This window comes from Vitis vinifera, chromosome 12 (genome assembly GCF_030704535.1).
Source record: "Vitis vinifera cultivar Pinot Noir 40024 chromosome 12, ASM3070453v1".
In the NCBI taxonomy this organism is placed as follows: domain Eukaryota; kingdom Viridiplantae; phylum Streptophyta; class Magnoliopsida; order Vitales; family Vitaceae; genus Vitis; species Vitis vinifera.
The window spans coordinates 5,255,515-5,278,454 of NC_081816.1; the positions used below are offsets into that span (position 1 = coordinate 5,255,515).

Sequence of the window (22,940 nt, forward strand, 5' to 3'; positions counted from 1 at the left end):
CAACAATTGGGATTAGAAAAAGTGAAATGCCAAATCTGAGATAGAATACTAGGAAAAATGCAAAATCACAAGAAAGTTGCAATTTTGTTAGTGAAATTATGGTTACAAATAATAATTCAATTCATATTTGACTTCCAAAATTTAAAAGCAAGAATTTTGATAATTAGTGTAATCGTATGTGCGTCTTATTTAGATCTCAAGATTTATGGGATCTAGTAAATATCAGTTACAATGAAATGATCAATTCAAAAGAATTCGAGGCACTATCAAAGGAGTAAAAAGATTCATTGAAAGATTCTTGAAAGAAAGATTAAAAAACACCTTATGCAATATTCCAAGTAGTAGATGAATCCATATTTGAGAAAATCTTATAAGCGTAAACATCAAAAGAGGCATGAGTTATTTTACAAAAATTATATAAAGGTGATGAACGTGTTAAGCGAATGAAGTTGCAAACATTAAGATGTAAATTGGAGTCTCTTCGCATGAATGACTTTGAATTTATCTCATATTATTTTAATTGAGTACAAACCATTGTTAACTAGATGCAAGTTAATGGTGAGAAGCTTGATAATCAACGAATAGTAGAGAAAATTATGCGATCTTTAAGTGCAAGGTTCGCCTATACTGTTGTAGTAATTAAGGAAAGAAAGAATATATTCATTTCACGGTTGAAAGATTGATGAGTTCATTGTGTTTGCATGAACCAAAAAATTAACTCTACAAATTTGATGATAAAAGTGCAAAGTGTGCTTTCATTAGTTATAGAAATGTAACTAGGTTACAAACTGTATAATCTAGAAATAGGAAAGTTGATTGTGAGTAGAGGTATTCAATTCCAAAAGAATGAGAGTTAGGCATTGGCTCAAACACAAAGTGAGGAAAAATGAGTTGTCATTGAAGAAGACTGTGGAAAACAATAAGAATTAGAAGGATTCTACAACAAATATTTCTACTTCAAACACACTTGCTCCTATTAGAAGTTCTCCTATGCAAACGAAAACAGGGTAGGAGTCTGAACCACAAGGTTGTCCAAAACGTTCTCATATTGCATATTTAAGGGATTATGAAGTCATGAAAGATATTGAAATTATTGATGAAGGTTTAGTTAACTTTTTCTATTTGCATATTGTGATCTAATTTTGTATAAAGAAGCAACAAGTGATAAGCAGTGGATTCAAGCAATGAATGAAGAAATTCAATCAATAGAGAAAAACAATACATGGAAAATAACTAATCTACTAATCGGAAAAAAGCCTATAGGTGTTAAATGGGTTTATAAGACAAAATATAAACTTGATGGTAAAGTTTATCTATTTAAGGTAAGATTGATTGCAAAAGGTTGTAAATAGAAGCTAGGTATTGATTATTTTGAAGTTTTTTCACAAATTGCTAGACTACATATCATTCGCATGATAATTGCATTTGCAGCTCAGAAAATGTGAAAAATTCACCAAATGGATATGAAGTTCGCTTTTCTTAATGGTGTACTTGAAGAAGAGGTTTTTGTTGAACAACCACCAAGATATATTAAGGAAGGGTAAAAGAAACAAGTTTACAAACTTAAAAAGGCATTGTATGGGTTAATGCAGGCACCATGTGCTTAGTATACACGGATTGGTACCTATTTATTGTTGGATGGATTTCAAAAGAGTCCTTTTAAGCATACACTTTATATCAAATCAAATTCTAATGGTGATATAATTGTTGTATGCCTCTTTGTGAATGATTTAATTTTTATAGGAAATTGTCAATAGATGTTTTAAGATTTTAAGGAGACAACGAAACAATAATTTAAGATGACAAATTTGGAATCCAATCTTATCATGATAATTTATTTTCTATTAAGGATGACTAAAAATTTCCATTTTAATTTCTCTCACGTGCAGGAGCCTTCCTTCCTATGGTTCTCTCTCCAAATCTAAGCAAAAGAGAAGTGTGGTCTTCTCTCTCTTGAGGCCTATGGAGGTTAGGGTTTCTTCTGCCTATACCTATGGAAGCATACATATGGAAGCATACATATGTAAAATATGGATCACACCGCGTACAATGGAAGCATACATATGGGCCATAAGGCTGAAAAGAAGGGAAAAAGCTGCATATGCCCCCTCATGCCTATACCTTATCCAAAAAATAAATGAACCCTACATGAGTAAAATATGGATCATTTGATGCCATTGAGTTTGCCCTGATTCAGGTTTGTTTAACTTGCTTTATGTAATCTAGTGGCTGCTGAGCATTTGGTTTCAAGAACATTGCTTTGCATGGATACATAGATTCACCTCTCTTTTCATCTCCCTAACATCTTACTCTTAATTTCACATTTCATCCTCAAAATTTAATTTTATTAGATTTCGTAGATTTGGGCACATTTATAACAATCAGCAAACGTAGCTGACGAAGACTCTGCTCCATGCGGTTTTAGACCCAAAACGTGCTATGACCCAACACTATGGTGCAATTCAGGGTTTAGCAGCTCCAGGACCAAATATGGTACTCCTCTCTCATACTTCTTTTATATGATTGTACGAAGAAAATAAATAAAAAACCATCTAAAGAACAAAATTCTAGGGCTTTAGCTGCTTTTATTTTATAATCTTTCCTACTTTAGGAAAATGAATTTACTTGAAATGGAAGTACTTTGACAGAGTTTCTTCCATATACTCATTTTTTTCCCTTCTTAACCGAATAAAAAAATATGTTTCTTCTCTTCTCAACCAAATGACATATATATAGGAGCTTGTTTTGTTATAGTTTATCCTATAGTTAGTTTCTAAATTGTATATGCCATTAACTGTAGCTTTAAGCTGTTTGTGATACTGTACTTTTTGCTTAGGTTCGCCTACTTGTAGTGCCAAATCTTGAACCATACCTTCGACTTCTTGAACCTGAGATGCTCCTTGAGAAGTAGAAGAATGAGATAAAGAGGCATGAAGCATGGCGTGTTTATGGGGCCTTGCTGTTGCGTTTTGTTTGTAATGGGTTTGTAATGTTATCCAGTATGAGAAGTCCTAAGATGGGTTATATGTTGCATGTAATGAGAACATGTTTCTTTTATTCTTTCTTTCTAGCGTGCGACAGGTCAATCTATATATGATCGGCTAAAATGTTCCCACTTTGCCATCCCCACCAGCACGTGTTTTCAGGACCAATGGAAGGGTAGTTACATCACCACCAAGAGTATCATGAATTTTCTTTGATTGGCAATATATACACTTACGCACACATACTGTTGGAAAATTGGTGAATGAAAAGAATATGAATTGTGTGTTAATGGTGTAATCAGAAACAAATGTGGGACAAATATCCCACATTGAAAACTCATTAAAAGTTTCACTTTAAAGACTAGTTTATAAAGAATGAAACTAGTATCCCATATTGGAAACTTATAGAAAGTTTCAATAGCTTATAAGAGCTATACTTGCACCTTGGGTTGGGCCCTTAAGGGCACCAAAGTTTTTAGAGGGGTAAGGACCTATATGGGCTTAGCTCCGATAACACACGCGCGCCCGTCCCGACCTGGGCTGGGCTAGCATGGCATGGAGCCTATTCTTTTTGCACTAAAAGTCCAACAACTTCATTTTTGGAAGCTTGAAACTCAAATAAGAACCGACTGCACAATGGCGTTTCCGGTCGAGCAAGTTGACTTTTGGAAGCTTGAAACTCAAATAAGAACCGGTTGCACAGTGGTGTTTTCGATCAAGCAAATGGAGCTCAGACCGATCGGCCATTTCTTGGACAAAATAAGAACCGGTTGGACAGTGTCATTACCGATCGAGTAAATGGGTGACCGATCGACCGATCCTGTAACAGTCCCAATTTTTCAGTTTTTGCTTGAGTTTCAAACGTTATAACAGTCAAATTTTCAAATTTTTGACTGTTAGAAAATCAAAGAACATGTCTAATGAAGGAGACACAACCTTTGAAAGGGACACAACACTTGGTTTGCAAGGATATAAATAGGAGATTGCCCTCTTTATATCAGTTTTTGAGTGGTATCTTGAAAGACAGACACCATTTACTGTTGCAATCAAGAACAGAGTGTCAAAATTTTATCTTTAGGACATTGCAATTTGCAAGCCTCTAAACAAACGAATCTCTTTTTACTTCCATTAGAATTTTTTTTTCCTCTTTTGAATTACTGCAGGTTTGTTCCATTATCACCCTAACACATACTACCTAAAATATATAAGGTTTTGTACGACTTCTATTCCTATATGGTCATTAATATAACCAACTAAAGATTTGACCTAGGGTTGATATTAATGTCTCAAAATGATACAAGTTACAGTACTGTAGCTGTTTGATCATTTTTCTGGTTTAGTGATAAAGGATCTTTTGAAAGTGTATGTTGTTTATGAAATACCATAGGAAGCAAAAGAGTACTCTATTTTGGAGAACTAGTTTGCTATGTACTCCTGGGTTTATGGGTTGGGCTCTTTTTCTTACATGCCTATCACAGGCTTCTCTTTTGTAGTTTGTGGGTCAAGTCACATTGTGATGCAATTAGGTGTTGTCATTTTGGAAAAGGTTTTTGTTGTGATGGTGGAAGCTTTCATGCAAACATCGTTAATCATGAACATAAAGATAAAACAATAACACATACGAAATACAAGGTTTTAACATAGTTCGACTAACCATGTCTACGTTCACGGATGAGAGAGAATCATTCCATTATATAATAGGGAACATTACAGATGATAGAACTAAAATATTAATATTATAGAGGACATAACCAAATATAACTATTGAATTCCCAAAACATCTCATGTTTCCTTACTTTTCGTATCCCTATCCTACCACGAGCCATTTCACTCCATCGGGTACCTCCCATTCTTTCTCACATCTATATCCACCTCATATAGTCTTTACAGACCCATTCATAACTTTTTTCCCCTCATAATCTAGAATATTTATAAAGATATTTCCAATAACCTTCCTTATTTTATAAGGATTCTAATATTACAGTAATATATCAACCTAAAAATATTCTCTATAATATTTTTACAAAAAAAGAAATATATACTAATTAGGAATTGAGACACTTCCTAACAATCTCCACCTTATACCAAATTCCATGAAGTCACTCTTCACTGAGCACACAAAATGAAGATAAAAGGAATTTTCAGTGAAAGTGGAATCGATTGCTCTCTTGTAGTGATATGATACAAAAGGTTTGTGTCATGGAGAGTTTGAAAATTGACTTTATGGAATTTGGTCCAAGGTGAAGATTGTTTGGAAGTGTCTTAAATTCCTAATTAGTATAGATTTTTTTTTTGTAAAGAATATTTATAGGGATATTTCCAACAATCTTCCTTATTCTATAAGGAAGTTTAATATTACAATAATATATTAAATTCCTAAGGTGGAGATTGTTAGGAAGTGTCTCAAATTCCTAATTAATATAGATTTTTTTTTTGTGAATAATATTTATAGGGATATTTCCAACAATTTTCCTTATTCTATAAGGAAGTCTAATATTACAATAATATATTAACCTAGAAATATTCAATATAATATTTCCAACAATTTCACCTTGAACCAAATTCCATGAAGTCAATCTTCAAACTCTCTATGATACAAGCTTTTATATCATATCACCACAAGAGAGCAATCAATTCCACTTTCACTGAAAATTCCTTTTGTTTTCATCTTGTGTGCTCTGTGATCTTTTACTTTTTCAGAAATCTTTAACCCATGCTCTGATACTAGTTTGTTGATAGGCGGAATCTTTGATGCAAATATCGTTAATTAATAACACAAAAATAAAATAATCAACACAAACAATACACAAGATTTAATGTGGTTCGACGAAACATGCCTATGTCCATGAATGAAAGAAGATGATTTCACTATACAATAGAAAACATTATAGAGGACAAAACCAAAACATTACCGAGAACATAACCAGATACAATTATTGGGTTCCTAAAACATTCTATGTTTCCCCATTCTTCAGATCCCTACCCTACCACTAGTTGTCTCGCTTCACTGGGTACCTTCTGTTCTTCCTCACATCTCTATCCACCTCTAGTCTTTACAAGTCCATCTTTATCTCATTACTTTTTCCCTTCCTGACCTATAATATTTATAAGGACATTTCCAACAATCTTCCTTATTCTATAAGAAAGTCTAATATTACAATAATATATTAACCTATAAATATTCTATATAATATTGTTTACAAAAAAAAAATCTATACTAATTAGGAATTTGGGACACTTCCTAACAGTTTTTAGGAAACAAAAGCCACAACCCACTGCGTCTTGTGTGGCTTGATGTGATTGGAATGTTTGTCTCAAGAGGACCTGAAGCACATATGACATAAGTATTGCATCACTAAAATTTTGCATTATACCTTGAACATGAGCTAGAACCTAAAACTATGGACTCCTAAATTATTTATTGTTCGGTGATTATATATGTTGGAATTTACATAGTTGAATTAACACCTTTTTTTTTTTTTTGTTGAAATGTCTTTTGTTTCTAAATAGACAACTTATTTTAAAGGATGTGTCTTGTATTCTAAAAGTCACCATCAAATCTATAAATAGGGACCCCCATGGCATTTCTTATTTATTTATTCATTCATCCATTCTCTCCACTATTTTTTTTTTTTTTTTGTCATTCTAGTCCTCCTTAGCTTCAAGTCTAATAATTTATGTTTTCTACCAAATCAAGTGATTCGTTGTTTCTTATAATTTGAAGTGCTACTATCACAAGAAAGTGATCGTTGTATCATATGAGAGGATTGTTAATAAATCGTAAGTACCTGAGCGAGACAAATTCGTCTTAAGGACATAGAGTCAAACTTTAGCCTCGATCAACTTTATTTATGAGTTCCAATTTTCTACTTCATTTTATTTGTATGTTTATTATATGCACTTATTATCCATATATTTTCAGTAATTTGGATTACAGTATACGAGGATCTAACTTTTATTCACTATGGCCCATTCCTAAATTGTACGAAGATATAAATGCAAGGCAAACAATGAGCACTTGGAGCGGCCATCTCTCAAGAAGATAGCAACGGATGGCCCAATGGATCCGGTGCCAACCAACTTCTTGTCATCTAACATGCAACCACCAGAAACAAAAGGTCCTGTTCCTTCGACAGATCCTGACATGGGCCCATCATCATCTTCCAGGCAGATTCCTCATGGAAACATTTCAGAGATCAGAGATAGAAAAGGTCCGGGTGATAATCGGGCTATGAAGATGTCAGCTGTCCTCACCCAAACTTGGAGGGATGACTTGAAATCTGGGCATCTTCCGGTATCTCTATTTGAGTTGTTGGTGAAAGTATTTTGCCCTTCGTTTCAGCTTCTGAGATGTCTTTGCTCTTTAACCATTGGAATCACTTCAATTCAAGAAAGAAGCTTATTTCTAATGATTTTTTTATAGAAGTTTTGGCCTTTTTATGGTCCCCATCTTACCAATTCAAGCTCTGAAAGGGCAAGGAGGTATCAACAAATGACTTATGGAAAGGAGATCCTTATGTTTTCATTGAGTAATAAGCAAGCTTTGAAAGGCAAATTGTTTTCGCCTGAAATAAAGAAATCCTCTATTTTCTTCATTAGTTATAACCAGCAATTACATGGAAAGGAAAGCAAAAACATGGCGTTCAATTGAGAGAACATATAGAAAAATAAGTCCGCTAGCGATTCAAATGCCTCAACAAAATCAACAAACAATTCAAGCATCCATTTTTATGGCTTCCCTTTGAACAGCTTTCTTCAGGAAGCTGTCCTCCTCCAGGACCATCTGAACAGGCAGGAACCCCAACCCGTTGGCCATGGCGAGCATCATCTGTTTGGTCTCCTTCCTGAACTCCTCCAAATCCACCGCCCCATTCGCATCATGATCGAACTTCACAAACAGGGAGTCGTAGACGTGAGCAAGCTCATCTGGATCTCTTTTAACATCAATACCGAAGTGTGTTTCAAAGACCCTCAGACTCTGAAACTCTTTCAGCATCTCTGCATAGGAGAGGAAGCCATCATGGTTTGTGTCAAGATTGGAAAAGCGGTCATGGATCAAACCATTGAATGCTTCTTCATCTTCCACAAAGCTGACAATGGTGGCACCGTCCAACACTTCCACACTCATTCTCTCTTCTGCTCCTGCGCTCAAACTGGCTAGTATCCAAGAAAAGCTCTAACCCAAGAACCAAGTAGTAAAAAAGCTTTTGATTTTGATGAAAATGAAGGATGCCATGGTTGCATATATATAGCTGAATATTAGATTAGTAGAGAAACAACCGTTAAACTTCTAGCAAAGTGATATGCTGGTTCAAACACACCGAAAGTTTTCAGCCTATTGTTTCTTTATTGTGCCTCTGGTTTCTGAAAACTCCCACGCAAACCAAGCTAATGGGAAGGCTCTCGTAAATAGGCTGAGTTGATGTCTAGAAAGTCAGAAGCCGAAAGGACTTGACCAAGTCAAAGATGAGTAACTTTTTCGGTTAAGACGATGCGCCAAACCTGAAAATGAAAATCAATGTGCCCACAAAATGGACATTTCTGTGGGTCCTCTTGTTTTTCTTACGCACCAATATTCCACCGACTTCCTCAAAAGTAAACCACACGATATGACTTCATTAGTCATTATAGTGTTGAACACATTAGGAGGAAAAGTGGAAAACACTTTCTTGTTATAGCATCGTATCTTCGTTAGATTCGATAGATGCCTAATCGATATTCTAGAATTTTCCTATCAAGCAAACACTCAGTTCAATTCCCACTCAACTACTTTTCAAGAAATTATGCGGTCCTCCTCAAGGACAATTTGGAGTACTGCAATAACCCCTACCCAAGAATAGATTTCTGGGTCTTGCAGACGCTATGGGATCTAATCTTACTTATGCTATATTCTCTGGGTATATTGCTCCTTTGAAAATATTTTTTTCCGAATTTGTTTTTGAAAACAAAAACCAAGAGTATTTTTTTTCAAGACATTGCTTAAAAATTGTGTAAATTTTTAAGAATAGAGAATCTTTCTTTATCTTCTCACTGCATCAAAATACATTCTTCAAATTGATTTCAAGAAAAAAAAAAAGTTGAATTCACAAATGTGTTATTTTATTCATCCGAAAGAAGCGCTTTTCAATCAGGTGTGTAAAGACGTACAAGAATATGAATCTCTACTGCCACTACAACTTCTAAGGTTCCACCATCTTCACCAATACAAATCAAAGCCCTCTACTACCTACGTAAGTTTGAAGAGAAAATTAAGGAAACAAGAATCTAAATCAGATTAGGCCACCAGTTTGGTGGATTCCCATTCAACAGCGGTGTGTGGATTCCCATTCACACCGCGTACAATGGAAGCATACATATGGGCCATAAGGCTGAAAAGAAGGGAAAAAGCTGCATATGCCCCCTCCTGCCTATACATTATCCAAAAAATAAATGAACCCTACATGAGTAAAATATGGATCATTTGATGCCATTGAGTTTGCCCTGATTCAGGTTTGTTTAACTTGCTTTATGTAATCTAGTGGCTGCTGAGCATTTGGTTTCAAGAACATTGCTTTGCATGGATACATAGATTCACCTCTCTTTTCATCTCCCTAACATCTTACTCTTAATTTCACATTTCATCCTCAGAATTTAATTTTATTAGATTTCGCAGATTTGGGCACGTTTATAACAATCAGCAAACGCAGCTGACGAAGACTCTGCTCCATGCGGTTTTAGACCCAAAACGTGCTATGACCCAACACTATGGTGCAATTCAGGGTTTAGCAGCTCTAGGACCAAATATGGTACTCCTCTCTCATACTTCTTTTATATGATTGTACGAAGAAAATAAATAAAAAACCATCTAAAGAACAAAATTTTGGGGCTTTAGCTGCTTTTATTTTATAATCTTTCCTACTTTAGGAAAATGAATTTACTTGAAATGGAAGTACTTTGACAGAGTTTCTTCCATATACTCATTTTTTTCCCTTCTTAACCGAATAAAAAGATCTGTTTCTTCTCTTCTCAACCAAATGACATATATATAGGAGCTTGTTTTGTTATAGTTTATCCTATAGTTAGTTTCTAAATTGTATCTGCCATTAACTGGAGCTTTAAGCTGTTTGTGATACTGTACTTTTTGCTTAGGTTCGCCTACTTGTAGTGCCAAATCTTGAACCATACCTTCGACTTCTTGAATCTGAGATGCTCCTTGAGAAGCAGAAGAATGAGATAAAGAGGCATGAAGCATGGCGTGTTTATGGGGCCTTGCTGTTGCATTTTGTTTGTAATGGGTTTGTAATGTTATCCAGTATGAGAAGTCCTAAGATGGGTTATATGTTGCATGTAATGAGAACATGTTTCTTTTATTCTTTCTTTCTAGCGTGCGACAGGTCAATCTATATATGATCGGCTAAAACGTTCCCACTTTGCCATCCCCACCAGCACGTGTTTCAAGGACCAACGGAAGGGTAGTTACATCACCACCAAGAGTATCATGAATTTTCTTTGATTGGCAATATATACACTTACGCACACATACTGTTGGAAAATTGGTGAATGAAAAGAATATGAATTGTGTGTTAATGGTGTAATCAGAAACAAATGTGGGACAAATATCCCACATTGAAAACTCATTAAAAGTTTCACTTTAAAGACTAGTTTATAAAGAATGAAACTAGTATCCCACATTGGAAACTTATAGAAAGTTTCAATAGCTTATAAGAGCTATACTTGCACCTTGGGTTGGGCCCTTAAGGGCACCAAAGTTTTTAGAGGGGTAAGGACCTATATGAGCTTAGGTCCGATAACACACGCGCGCCCGTCCCGACCTGGGCTGGGCTAGCATGGCATGGAGCCTATTCTTTTTGCACTAAAAGTCCAACAACTTCATTTTTGGAAGCTTGAAACTCAAATAAGAACCAACTGCACAATGGCGTTTCCGGTTGAGCAAGTTGGACAGTGTCATTACCGGTTGAGCAAATGGGTGCCTGACCGGTCCAACAACTTAACTTTTCGAAGCTTGAAACTCAAATAAGAATCGGTTGCACAGTGGCATTTCCGATCAAGCAAATGGAGGTTAGACCAATCGACCGTTTCTTGGACAAAATAAGAACCGGTTGGACAGTGTCATTACTGGTCGAGCAAATGGGTGCCAGACCTATCGACCGGTCCTGTAACAGTCCCAATTTTTCAGTTTCTGCTTGAGTTTCAAACGTTATAACAGTCAAATTTTCAAAATTTCAAATTTTTGACTGTTAGAAAATCAAAGAACATGTCTAATGAAGGAGACACAACCTTTGAAGGGAACACAACACTTGGTTTTCAAGGATATAAATAGGAGATTGCCCTCTTTATATCAGTTTTTGAGTGGTATCTTGAAAGATAGACACCATTTACTATTGCAATCAAGAACAGAGTGTCAAAATTTTGTCTTTAGGACATTGCAATTTGCAAGCCTCTAAACAAACGAATCTCTTTTTACTTCCATTCGATTTTTTTTTTTTTTTTTGTTTCCTCTTTTGAATTACTACAGGTTTGTTCCATCATCACCCCAACACATACTACCTAAAATATATAAGGTTTTGTACTACTTCTATTCCTATATGGTCATTAATATAACCAACTAAAGATTTGACCTAGGTTTGATATTGATGTCTTAAAATGATACAAGTTACAGTACTGTAGCTGCCTGATCATTTTGCTAGTTCAGTGATAAAGGATCTTTTGAAAGTGTATGTTGTTTATGAAATACCATAGGAAGCAAAAGAGTACTCTATTTTGGAGAACTGGTTTGCTATGTCCTCCTGGGTTTATGGGTTGGGCTCTTTTTCTTACATGCCTATCACATGCTTCTCTTTTGCAGTTTGTAGGTCAAGTCACATTGTGATGCAGTTAGGTGTTGTCATTTTGGAAAAGGTTTTTGTTGTGACGGTGGAAGCTTTCATGCAAACATCGTTAATCATGAACATAAAGATAAAACAATAATGATTACTACTCAAAAAGTATTATTTCATAACTTGTAATTAACTCTTATAAACACTTTTGAGTAGTAGTTATCACCTTTTAACCCAATTAACATATTAAGGACCTTTGCAATCAATTCTAATCAAATTGTGTTAATTTTTGGTGTTTTGATAGCTTTTTGATCACCAAAGCAATCAGAGATTGAGGAGAGTTCTTTGGAATCCATGGCAAAGCAATGGAAAGCTCAGAAACATGTAGAACCGAAGCTTTGAAGTCCTTTGCCATAAGCAAATTCGGAATGCAAGGAGTAAAAGATGTCCGGACATGGCATCCGGACAGGATGGCGGCGGAATGTGGGCTATAGCAAGGCTTGCTCACTTTAGTCAATGATCCGGACACCATATCCGGATAGGATTGCTATCGTCCGGGTGTGATGTTCATGAGTGTCGTGTGCTTCTCCATGAGGGAGTCCGGATAGGGGAGCGCGCCACATGTCTTCTTGGGGAATCCGGATGGAGTTGATCGGGATAGCCATGCGCACTCCGTGTCATCCGGGAGAGGGGTCCCTACACCTTGCACAGGCAGATGGTCCCCCTTGCGCGACATAGCTCATTCCACCAGGGGAAGAATTCTGCCCGCCGACATTTCACATCCGGAATTCCGTGCGCCGACATTTTACATCCAGATATCTCACAGCCGGATGGGAGAGGAGGACGCTTCAACTTCTCCGGATAGACATATCCGGATCCTCTAATAGCGCTTACGAGGAGAGTTTTTCTCTCAGTATATAGTGCCACGGTGTTCTCCTGAAGCTTCCTGATATTTCCGACCGACATCTTGAGATATTTTACTTTAGATATTTGTTATCTAAATCCCCAAAGTCTCCTTGTAACCCACCTATCATAGGATTCCTTAGTCTTTAAGTAAGTACAAAGGGTGAATAACCTCATATATATAGTTTGTAATTTTCTTTATAGAAGATATATTATGTAATCAGCGGAAGAAAGAAATATATTTTACAGAGCACTTGCTCTGTTTTTTCTTCATATAATTGTTTTCTCATTAGTTTTCTTACTAGCCAAACAAGCTCTGAGGAAGTTTCCTCAGAGAATGAGTGGCTAGACTTTTAGTTCCTTGGAGTTAAGGTTGCTGGGAAAGGTTCCAAGTGCAAGAATTAGTAGCTTTGTGGTTTCAGTCATTAATGAAGAGAAAATGTGATCCTTTAATGATTTCTATGTTTTTAGTTAACTTAAAACACTTTCAATTCACTTGAGCCAACACTTGGTAAAGCAAGTGATCTCCGTCCATGGAGATGCACTAGTTTACCTCTTGCGAGCTTTTGGGAAGTGACTTGAAGGTAGGATTTTCTAGAATTGCCAACACTTGGTAAGCTTTTGGATTCCAAGGAGACATCCATTAGTTATCTCTTGCGAGCTTGAGAAGGGAAGTCCAAAGTTAAAGATCACCTTGAATGGCAAATGCTAGGTGAGAGGCACGAGCCATTGCAAGTTGCATCAGTGAAAGAGAATTAGAGCTGAAATCCATTTAAAGGTTACATCTGTACAACACCGGTTAGAGAATTAACTATATGTTAATTCTCTAATGCGAGGAAATGAACCAAATGACCAGAGCTCTGTTTTTGCATAAGGAACCTCCCCTGTGAACCTAAACCTCCAAGGAATGTTTTTCTTCATAAGTAATTTCCATTACTTTCTTTTTAGTTAGCTTTAAACAAAACCTCATTTAAACAAAGTTTGTGTTTTATTTCTTAAGCTAACCTTGAAATGAAAAAGCACCAATTTACTTTGAATTGGTATCAGTTGTGAGTTGAAAACCCTTCCCAGTGAACGATCCTAGAGCCACTATGTTATATTAGCTAAGCTATCCTAATGCATGGTGATATAAGTTATAAATTTTGTTGATTACTCTCTCAATCAAAGAGCACCAACTGGACATGAATTAGCTGAGACACCAATTGGGAACGAATCAAATAACACATACGAAATACGAGGTTTTAACGTAGTTCGGCTAACCATGTCTACATTCATGGATGAGAGAGAATCATTCCATTATATAATAGGGAACATTACAGATGATAGAACCAAAATATTAATATTATAGAGGACATAACCAAATATAACTATTGAATTCCCGAAACATCTCATGTTTCCTTACTCTTCATATCCCATCCTACCACGAGCCATTTCACTCCATCTGGTACCTCCTATGGGATCCTCCCTAAAAAATGTCACTTGGCTCTCTCCCCCTTAAGACGCGCGACATAGCTCATTCCACCTGGATAAGAATTCTATCCGGCCGATGTTCTATCTTATCCGGATGTCTCACAGCTGCCATTCTGTCTGGCCGACGTTCCACCTCATCCGGATATCTCATATCCGGGTCCGGCCAACGTTCCACCTTCTCCGGCCGTCGGATGAGAGAGAAGGGCGATTCAACTTCCCTGGTCAGGTATGTCCGGATACTCTGATAGCGCGTACCCGGAGAACATCCGTAGCCGCCATTTCAGATTCCCCGGATAACTTAGCTCGTCAGACACTCGCGATTCGTCGGATCCATTTTCACCCACAATCAAAAAGCAAAATCAGATAATATTGACGACCAAGTCTCCTGAACTGTCACTCATATTCAATGCAAGATAAGCTTGATGGGATATTCCCAAATCTTATCAGAGTGCCTGACACATTCCCAATATTTAAAGAGACAAGATATTCCTAAATCTTATCAAAGTGCCTGACACATCCCCGATATTTAACGTCATAATTGAAGTGGCAGCCGCCACCTGGCACCAGAAATGTCATGATTGCTTTGCCACCTTATGAATCGCAATCATGACGATGGGACCCGCTAGCACAGCGAGGCCATACTTTCTGACACTATATAAAAGGGCCTTCACACAAGAAGGAAGGTAGGCTAACTATCCCTAAAAAAGCCTGATAGCTTGATCTCTTGAGCCATGACTAACAAAACCATCGGAGGGTGTGTCCGGACATCCTGTCCGGACATCTTTTTGCAGGAGGAAGGAGGATTCACTGTAACGCGTTGATCGAGATTCCGTTGCTGGTGACGACTACTGTAGCAGGGGAATTTTGCCATCAACACCTCCCATTCTTCCTCACATCTCTATCCACCTCTTATAACATCTCTATCCACCTCATATAGTCTTTACAGACCCATTCATAACTTTTCCCCCCTCATAATCTAGAATATTTATAAAGATATTTCCAATAACCTTCCTTATTCTATAAGGATTCTAACATTGCAGTAATATATCAACCTAAAAATATTCTATACAATATTTTTATAAAAAAAAGAAATATATACTAATTAGGAATTGGGACACTTCCTAATAATCTCCACCTTGTACCAAATTCCATGAAGTCACTCTTCACAGAGCACACAAAATGAAGATAAAGGGAATTTTAAGTGAAAGTGAAATCGATTGCTCTCTTGTAGTGATATGATACAAAAGGTTTGTGTCATGGAGAGTTTGAAAATTGACTTTATGGAATTTGGTCCAAGGTGAAGATTGTTTGGATGTGTCTTAAATTCCTAATTAGTATAGATTTTTTTTTGTAAAGAATATTTATAGGGATATTTCCAATAATCTTCCTTATTCTATAAGGAAGTCTAATATTACAATAATATATTAAATTCCTAAGGTGGAGATTGTTAGGAAGTGTCTCAAATTCCTAATTAATATAGATTTTTTTTTTGTGAAGAATATTTATAGGGATATTTCCAAAAATCTTCTTTATTTTATACGAAAGTCTAATATTACAATAATATATTAACCTAGAAATATTCTATATAATATTCTTTACAAAAAAAAATAAAAAAAAATCTATACTAATTAGTTTTGGGACACTTCTAAACAATTCCACCTTGAACCAAATTCCATGAAGTCAATCTTCAAACTCTCCATGACACAAGCTTTTATATCATATCACCACGAGAGAGCAATCAACTCCACCTTCACTAAAAATTCCTTTTGTTTTCATCTTGTGTGCTCTGTGATCTTTTACTTTTTCAGAAATCTTTAACCCATGCTTTGATACCAGTTTGTTGATCAATAGAATATTTGATGCAAATATCGTTAATCAATAACACAAAAATAAAATAATCAACACAAACAATACACGAGATTTAATGTGGTTCGACGAACCAGGCCTATGTCCATGAATGAGAGAAGATCATTTCACTATACAATAGAAAACATTATAGAGGACAAAACCAAAACATTACAGAGAACATAACCAGATACACTTATTGGGTTCCTAAAACATTCTATGTTTCCCCCATTCTTCGTATCCCTACCCTACCACTAGTTGTCTCGCTTCACTAGGTACCTTCCGTTCTTCCTCACATCTTTATCCACCTCTAGTCTTTGTTAGTCCATCTTTATCTCATTACTTTTTCCCTTCCTAACCTATAATATTTATAAGGACATTTCCAACAATCTTCCTTATTCTATAAGGAAGTCTAATATTACAATAATATATGAACCTATAAATATTCTATATAATATTCTTTACAAAAAAAGAATCTATACTAATTAGGAATTTGGGACACTTCCTAACAGTTTTTAGGAAACAAAAGCCACAACCCACTGCGTCTTGTGTGGCTTGATGTGATTGGAATGTTTGTCTCAAGAGGACCTGAAGCACATATGACATAAGTATTGCAAAACTAAAATTTTGCATTATACCTTGAACATGATCTAGACCCTGAAACTATGGACTCCTAAAGTATTTATTGTTCGGTGATTATATATGTTGGAATTTACATAGTTGAAGTAAGACTTTTTTTTTGTTGAAAGACATGTTGTTTCTAAATAGACAACTTATTTTAAAGGATGTGTCTTGTATTCTAAAAGTCACCATCAAATCTATAAATAGGGACCCCCATGGCATTTCTTATTTATTTATTCATTCATCCATTCTCTCCACTATTTCTTTTTTTTTTTTGTCATTCTAGTCCTCCTTAGCTTCAAGTCTAATAATTTCTCTTTTCTACCAAATCAAGTGATTCGTTGTTTCTTATAATTTGAAGTGCTACAATCACAAGAAAGTGATCGTTGTATCATATGAGACGATTGTTAATAAATCGTAAGCACCTGAGCAAGACAAATTCGTCTTAAGGACATAGAGTCAAACTTTAGCCTCGATCAACTTTATTTATGAGTTCCAATTTTCTACTTCATTTTATTTGTATGTTTATTATATGCACTTATTATCCATATATTTTTAGTGATTTGGATTACAGTATACGAGGATCTAACTTTTATTCACTATCGCCCATTCCTAAATTGTACGAAGATATAAATGCAAGGCAAACAATGAGCACTTGGAGCGGCCATCTCTCAAGAAGATAGCAACGGATGGCCCAATGGATCCGGTGCCAACCAACTTCTTGTCATCTAACATGCAACCACCAGAAACAAAAGGTCCTGTTCCTTCGACTGATCCTGACATGGGCCCATCATCATCTTCCAGGCAGATTCCTCATGGAAACATTTCAGAGATCAGAGATAGAAAAGGTCCGGGTGATAATCGGGCTATGAAGATGTCAGCTGTCCTCACCCAAACTTGGAGGGATGACTTGAAATCTGGGCATCTTCCGGTATCTCTATCTGAGTTGTTGGTGAAAGTATTTTGCCCTTCGTTCCAGCTTCTGAGATGTCTTTGCTCTTGTAACCATTGGGAGGGAAGATTAAAAATTCTGTTGTTCTCACATGGTATAAAATTCATGGAATCACTTCAATTCAAGAAAGAAGCTTATTTCTAATGAATTTTTATAGAAGTTTTGGCCTTTTTATGGTCCCCATCTCACCAATTCAAGCTCTGAAAGGGCAAGGAGGTATCAATAAATGACTTGTGAAAAGGAGATCCTTACGTTTTCGTTGAGTAATAAGCAAGCTTGGAAAGGCCAGTTGTTTTCACCCAAAATATAGAAATTCTAGATTTTCTTCATTAGTTATAACCAGCAATTACATGGAAAGGAGAGCAAAAACATGGCGTTCAATTGAGAGAACATATAGAAAAATAAGTCCGCTAGCGATTCAAATACCTCAACAAAATCAACAAACAATTCAAGCATCCATTTTCATGGCTTCCCTTTCAACAGCTTTCTTCAGGAAGCTGTCCTCCTCCAGGACCATCTGAACAGGCAGGAACCCCAACCCGTTGGCCATGGCGAGCATCATTCGTTTGGTCTCCTTCTTGAACTCCTCCAAATCCACGGCACCATTCGCATCATGATCGAACTTCACAAACAGGGAGTCGTAGACGTGAGCAAGCTCATCTGGATCTCTTTTAACATCAATGCCGAAGTGTGTTTCAAAGACCCTCAGACTCTGAAACTCTTTCAGCATCTCTGCATATGAGAGGAAGCCATCATGATTTGTGTCAAGATTGGAAAAGCGGTCATGGATCAAACCATTGAATGCTTCTTCATCTTCCACAAAGCTGACAATGGTGGAACCGTCCAACACTTCCACACTCATTCTCTCTTCTGCTCCTGCGCTCAAACTGGCTAGTATCCAAGAAAAGCTCTAACCCAAGAACCAAGTAGTAAAAAAGCTTTTGATTTTGATGAAAATGAAGGATGCCATGGTTGCATATATATAGCTGAATATTAGATTAGTAGAGAAACAACCGTTAAAGTTCTAGCAAAGTGATATGCTGGTTCAAACGCACCGAAAGTTTTCAGCCTATTGTTTCTTTATTGTGCCTCTGGTTTCTGAAAACTCCCACGCAAACCAAGCTAATGGGAAGGCTCTCGTAAATACCATCATCACTATGTCGGTGAAACTGTATCAACATATACATATACAATGTTAGAAATTAGGTTCTACATGAAAATATTATATATTCAACCTCAAAAAATCTGCTATTACATAACAAATATGACTTTTCATTTGGGTCCCAGTGTCTTTGGAAATTAAACAATAGGCTCATCTGATATGTAGATAGTCAGAAACCAACATGTAATATTGTAACGTACATTTTGGAAAACAATAGGCTGAGTTGATGTCCAGAAAGTCAGAAGCCGAAAGGACTTGACCAAGTCAAAGACGAGTAACTTTTTCGGTTAAGACGATGCGCCAAACCTGAATATGAAAATCAATGTGCCCACAAAATGGACATTTTTGTGGGTCCTCTTGTTTTTCTTACCCACCAATATTCCACCGACTTCCTCAAAAGTAAACCACCATAGTACATAACGTGGACTTAGTATACCTACCACACGAAATGACTTCATTAATCATTTGGAGGAAAACACATTCTTGTTATAGCATCGTATCTTCGTTAGATTCGATAGATGCCTGCCTATCGATAATCTAGAATTTTCCTATCAAACAAACACTCAGTTCAATTCCCACTCAACCACTTTTCAAGAAATTATGCTCCTTTCAAAATAATTATTTCAGAATTTGTTTTTGAAAACAAAAACCAAGAGTATTTTTTTCAAGATATTGCTTAAAATTTGTGTAAATTTTTAAGAATAGAGAATCTTTCTTTATCTTCTCACTGCATCAAAATATGTTCTTCAAATTGATTTCAAGGAAAAAAAAAAGTTGAATTCACAAATGTGTGCTTTTATTGATCCGAAAGAAGCGCTTTTCAATCAGGTGTAAGACGTACAAGAATATGAATCTCTACTGCCCCTACAACTTCTAAGGTCCCACCATCTTCACCAACACTAATCAAAGCCCTCTACTACCTACGTAAGTTTGAAGAGAAAATTAAGGAAACAAGAATCTAAATCAGATTAGGGCACCAGTTTGGTGGATTCCCATTCAACATCTTTCTTCAAGAAACTGCCCTCTTCTAGAATCATCTGCAAAGGCAAGAGCCCTAACCCATCAGCCACGGCCAGCATCATTCTCTTGGTCGCAGTCTTGAACTCCTCAAAATCCAACACCCCATTTGAGTCACGATCAAACTGCGAGAACAGAAAGCAGTAGACTCCAGCAACTTCATCTGCGTCTGTCTTCACATCAATCCCAAAGTCGGTCTCAAAAACCCTAAGACACTGCAGTTGTTTCAAAATCTCCTCGTAGGAAAGCACACCGTCTTGGTCTTCGTCAAGAGCGGCAAAGCGGTCATGTACCCAACTGTTGAATGCTTCTTCATCTTCAACAAAGCCAGCAATGGTGGCGCCATTCAGAATTTCTACACTCATGATGGAAGCTCTTCTTCTAATCGCTACCCTTCTGCGGAAGTTTTTTGGACTAGAGAACAGAATGTATGTCAGAGACGTCGATTTTGATGAAAGTACAGACGGCCTTGTACTCATATATATGTATATTATTGTAGAGTTTGTGCAGATATCTATTTGTAATCGGTTTCTATTTCCTATATTGAATACAGTTATATTCTACTGAAAATATTTGTTTTCCTTTTCTATTACGGTACTAGCTAGTTAGATTTAGAAACTTTCTAAAATATTTGTATTTCCTTCTCTAAGATGATTCTTGCTAGATATAGAAACTTTATGAGTTTTGCGTTTCTTTCTAATGTATTTAATTATGTTGAAATTATAATCCCACTTAAAATCAAATTAGAAGAATTTTAAGAATTTAAGAAATATTACAAATTGTTATTTATTTAGGTTTCTTATGTTAATTAAAACTTTTTGTCTAGGAATTGGTGTCCTAATGCAAGTATGATTAGTTTATTTTAAATAGACTTGTTATTATGTTGAAAAGTATAATGCAATAAATTTTTATTTTAGCAAACTATTACCAATACCCAAATGTGTGGTTCCAACAATTGGTATTAGAGAAGGTGAAATGCCAAAGCAAAGCTAGAATACCAGGAAAAATGCAAAATCACAAGAAAGTTGCAATTTTGTTTGTGAAATTATGGTTACAAATAATAATAATTCAATTCATCTTCAACTTCCAAAATTTACAAGTAATAATTTTGATAATTAGTGTATTCATATGTGTGTCTTATTTAGATCTCAAGATTTAGGAGATCTAGTAAATATCAATTACAATGAAATGATCGATTCAAAAGAATTCAAGGCACTATCAAAGGAGCAAAAAGATTCATTGAAAGATTCTTGAAAGAAAAATTAAAAAACACTTTATGCAATATTCCAAGTAGTAGATGAATCCATATTTGAGAAAATCTCATAAGCAAAAACATCAAAAGAGGCATGAGTTACTCTACGAAAATTAAACAAAGGTGATGAATGTGTTAAGCGAATGAAGTTGCAAACATTAAGAGATGAATTCAAGTCTCTTTGCATGAATGACTTTGAAGCTATCTCATATTATTTTAATTGAGTACAAACCATTGTTAACTAGATGCAAGGTAATGGTGAGAAGCTTGATAATCAACGAATAGTAGAGAAAATTATGCGATCTTTAAGTGCAAGGTTTGTCTATATTGTTGTAGTAATTAAGGAAAGAAAGAATATAGTCATTTCATGGTTGAAAGATTGATGAGTTCATTGTGTTCGCATGAACAACGAATGAATCAAAAAATCAACTCTACAAATTTGATGATAAAAGTGAGAAGTGTACTTTCATTGGTTATGGTGATGTAACTAGGTTACAAACTCTATAATCTAGAAATAGGAAAAATGATTGTGAGTAGAGATATTCAATTCCTAGAGAATGAGAGTTAGGCATGGACCCAAACACAAAGTGAGGAAAAAGGAGTTGTCTTTGAAGAAGACTTTGTAGAAAACAATAAGAATTCGAAGGATTCTACAACAAGACACTTGCTCATATTAGAAGTTCTCCTATGCGAATGAAAACAAGGTAGGAGTCTAAACCACAAGGTCGTCCAAAACTTTCTCATATTGCATATTTAAAGGATTGTGAAGTCATGAAAGATATTGAAATTATTGATGAAGGTTTAGTTAACTTTTGTCTATTTGTATATTGTGATCTGATTTTGTATAAAGAAGCAGCAAGTGATAAAAAGTGGATTTAAGCGATGAATGAAGAAATTCAATCAATAGAGAAAAACAATACATGGAAAACAACTAATCTACTAATTTGAAAAAAGCCTATAGGTGTTAAATGGGTTTATAAGACAATATAAACTTGATGGTAAAGTTTATCGATTTAAGGCAAGATTGATTGCAAAAGGTTGTAAATAGAAGCTAGCATTGATTATTTTAAAGTTTTTTTTTCACAAATTTCTAGACTAAATACCATTCACATGATATTTGCATTTGCAGCTCAGAAAAGGTGGAAAATTCACCAAATGGATATGAAGTCTGCTTTTCTTAATGGTGTACTTGAAGAAGAGATTTTTGTTGAACAACCACCAATATATATTAAGGAAGGGTAAAAGAAAAAAGTTTACAAACTCAAAAAGGCATTGTATGGGTTAAAGCAGGCACCACGTGCTTAGTATACGCGGTTGTTACCTAATTATTGTTGCATGGATTTCAAAAGAGTCCTTTTAAGCATACACTTTATATCAAGTCAAATTCTAATGGTGATATAATTGTTGTATGCCTCTTTGTGAATGATTTAATTTTTATAGGAAATTGTCAATAGATGTTTGAAGATTTTAAGGAGACAACGAAACAATAATTTAAGATGACAAATTTGGGATTAATGTCCTATTTTCTTGGAATTTAAGTCCAACAAACAGATGATGATATCTTCATCTCACAAGATAACTATGTTATAGATATTCTAAAGTGATTCAAGATGGAATCATCATCAGAAATCTGTACTCTTATTGCAGAGTGACTAGAGATGAAAAAGGAAAGCATTAGGCATAGTAGGAAGTCTTCCTTATTTGAGATCTACTAGACCAAATATTGTTTTTGGAGTGGAAATTATCATTTGATTTATGGAAAAAAAAATCATATTAGTTACGCTTGCAAGCGGCACTGAATTTTGAGGTATGTAAGTGATACTTGTGATCATGAAATTTTCTATTCATATTCAAGCAACTTCAGTTTAGTGGGTTAGATAGATAGTGACTGGGGAGGCGATGAAGAGACTATAAAAAG

The 22,940-nt window shown here is 35.6% G+C and overlaps 3 protein-coding genes across 3 annotated transcripts; all 3 read right to left on the minus strand.

The window, feature by feature from the left end:
* Window positions 1–7,555: 7,555 nt before the first annotated feature.
* LOC100243037 (uncharacterized) lies at window positions 7,556–8,338 on the minus strand. Its single transcript, XM_002264752.5, has one exon. The coding sequence runs from the start codon at window positions 8,110–8,112 to the stop codon at window positions 7,699–7,701; it is 414 nt and encodes a 137-aa protein (XP_002264788.2). The 5' UTR covers window positions 8,113–8,338; the 3' UTR covers window positions 7,556–7,698.
* A 9,558-nt stretch (window positions 8,339–17,896) lies between these two features.
* LOC100265330 (uncharacterized) lies at window positions 17,897–18,582 on the minus strand. Its single transcript, XM_002264845.5, has one exon. It carries the CDS (start codon window positions 18,451–18,453, stop codon window positions 18,040–18,042), a length of 414 nt encoding a protein of 137 aa, XP_002264881.1. The 5' UTR covers window positions 18,454–18,582; the 3' UTR covers window positions 17,897–18,039.
* Window positions 18,583–19,626: 1,044 nt separating this feature from the next.
* LOC100265308 (uncharacterized) lies at window positions 19,627–20,203 on the minus strand. The gene has a single exon (XM_002267736.3). It carries the CDS (start codon window positions 20,133–20,135, stop codon window positions 19,722–19,724), a length of 414 nt encoding a protein of 137 aa, XP_002267772.1. The 5' UTR covers window positions 20,136–20,203; the 3' UTR covers window positions 19,627–19,721.
* Between the last annotated feature and the right edge of the window lie 2,737 nt (window positions 20,204–22,940).

Bases quoted from the DNA above. Each gene is read 5' to 3' on its own strand.
- LOC100243037 (XM_002264752.5), bottom strand. From the start codon at position 8,112: ATGAGTGTGGAAGTGTTGGACGGTGCCACCATTGTCAGCTTTGTGGAA.
- LOC100265330 (XM_002264845.5), bottom strand. From the start codon at position 18,453: ATGAGTGTGGAAGTGTTGGACGGTTCCACCATTGTCAGCTTTGTGGAA.
- LOC100265308 (XM_002267736.3), bottom strand. From the start codon at position 20,135: ATGAGTGTAGAAATTCTGAATGGCGCCACCATTGCTGGCTTTGTTGAA.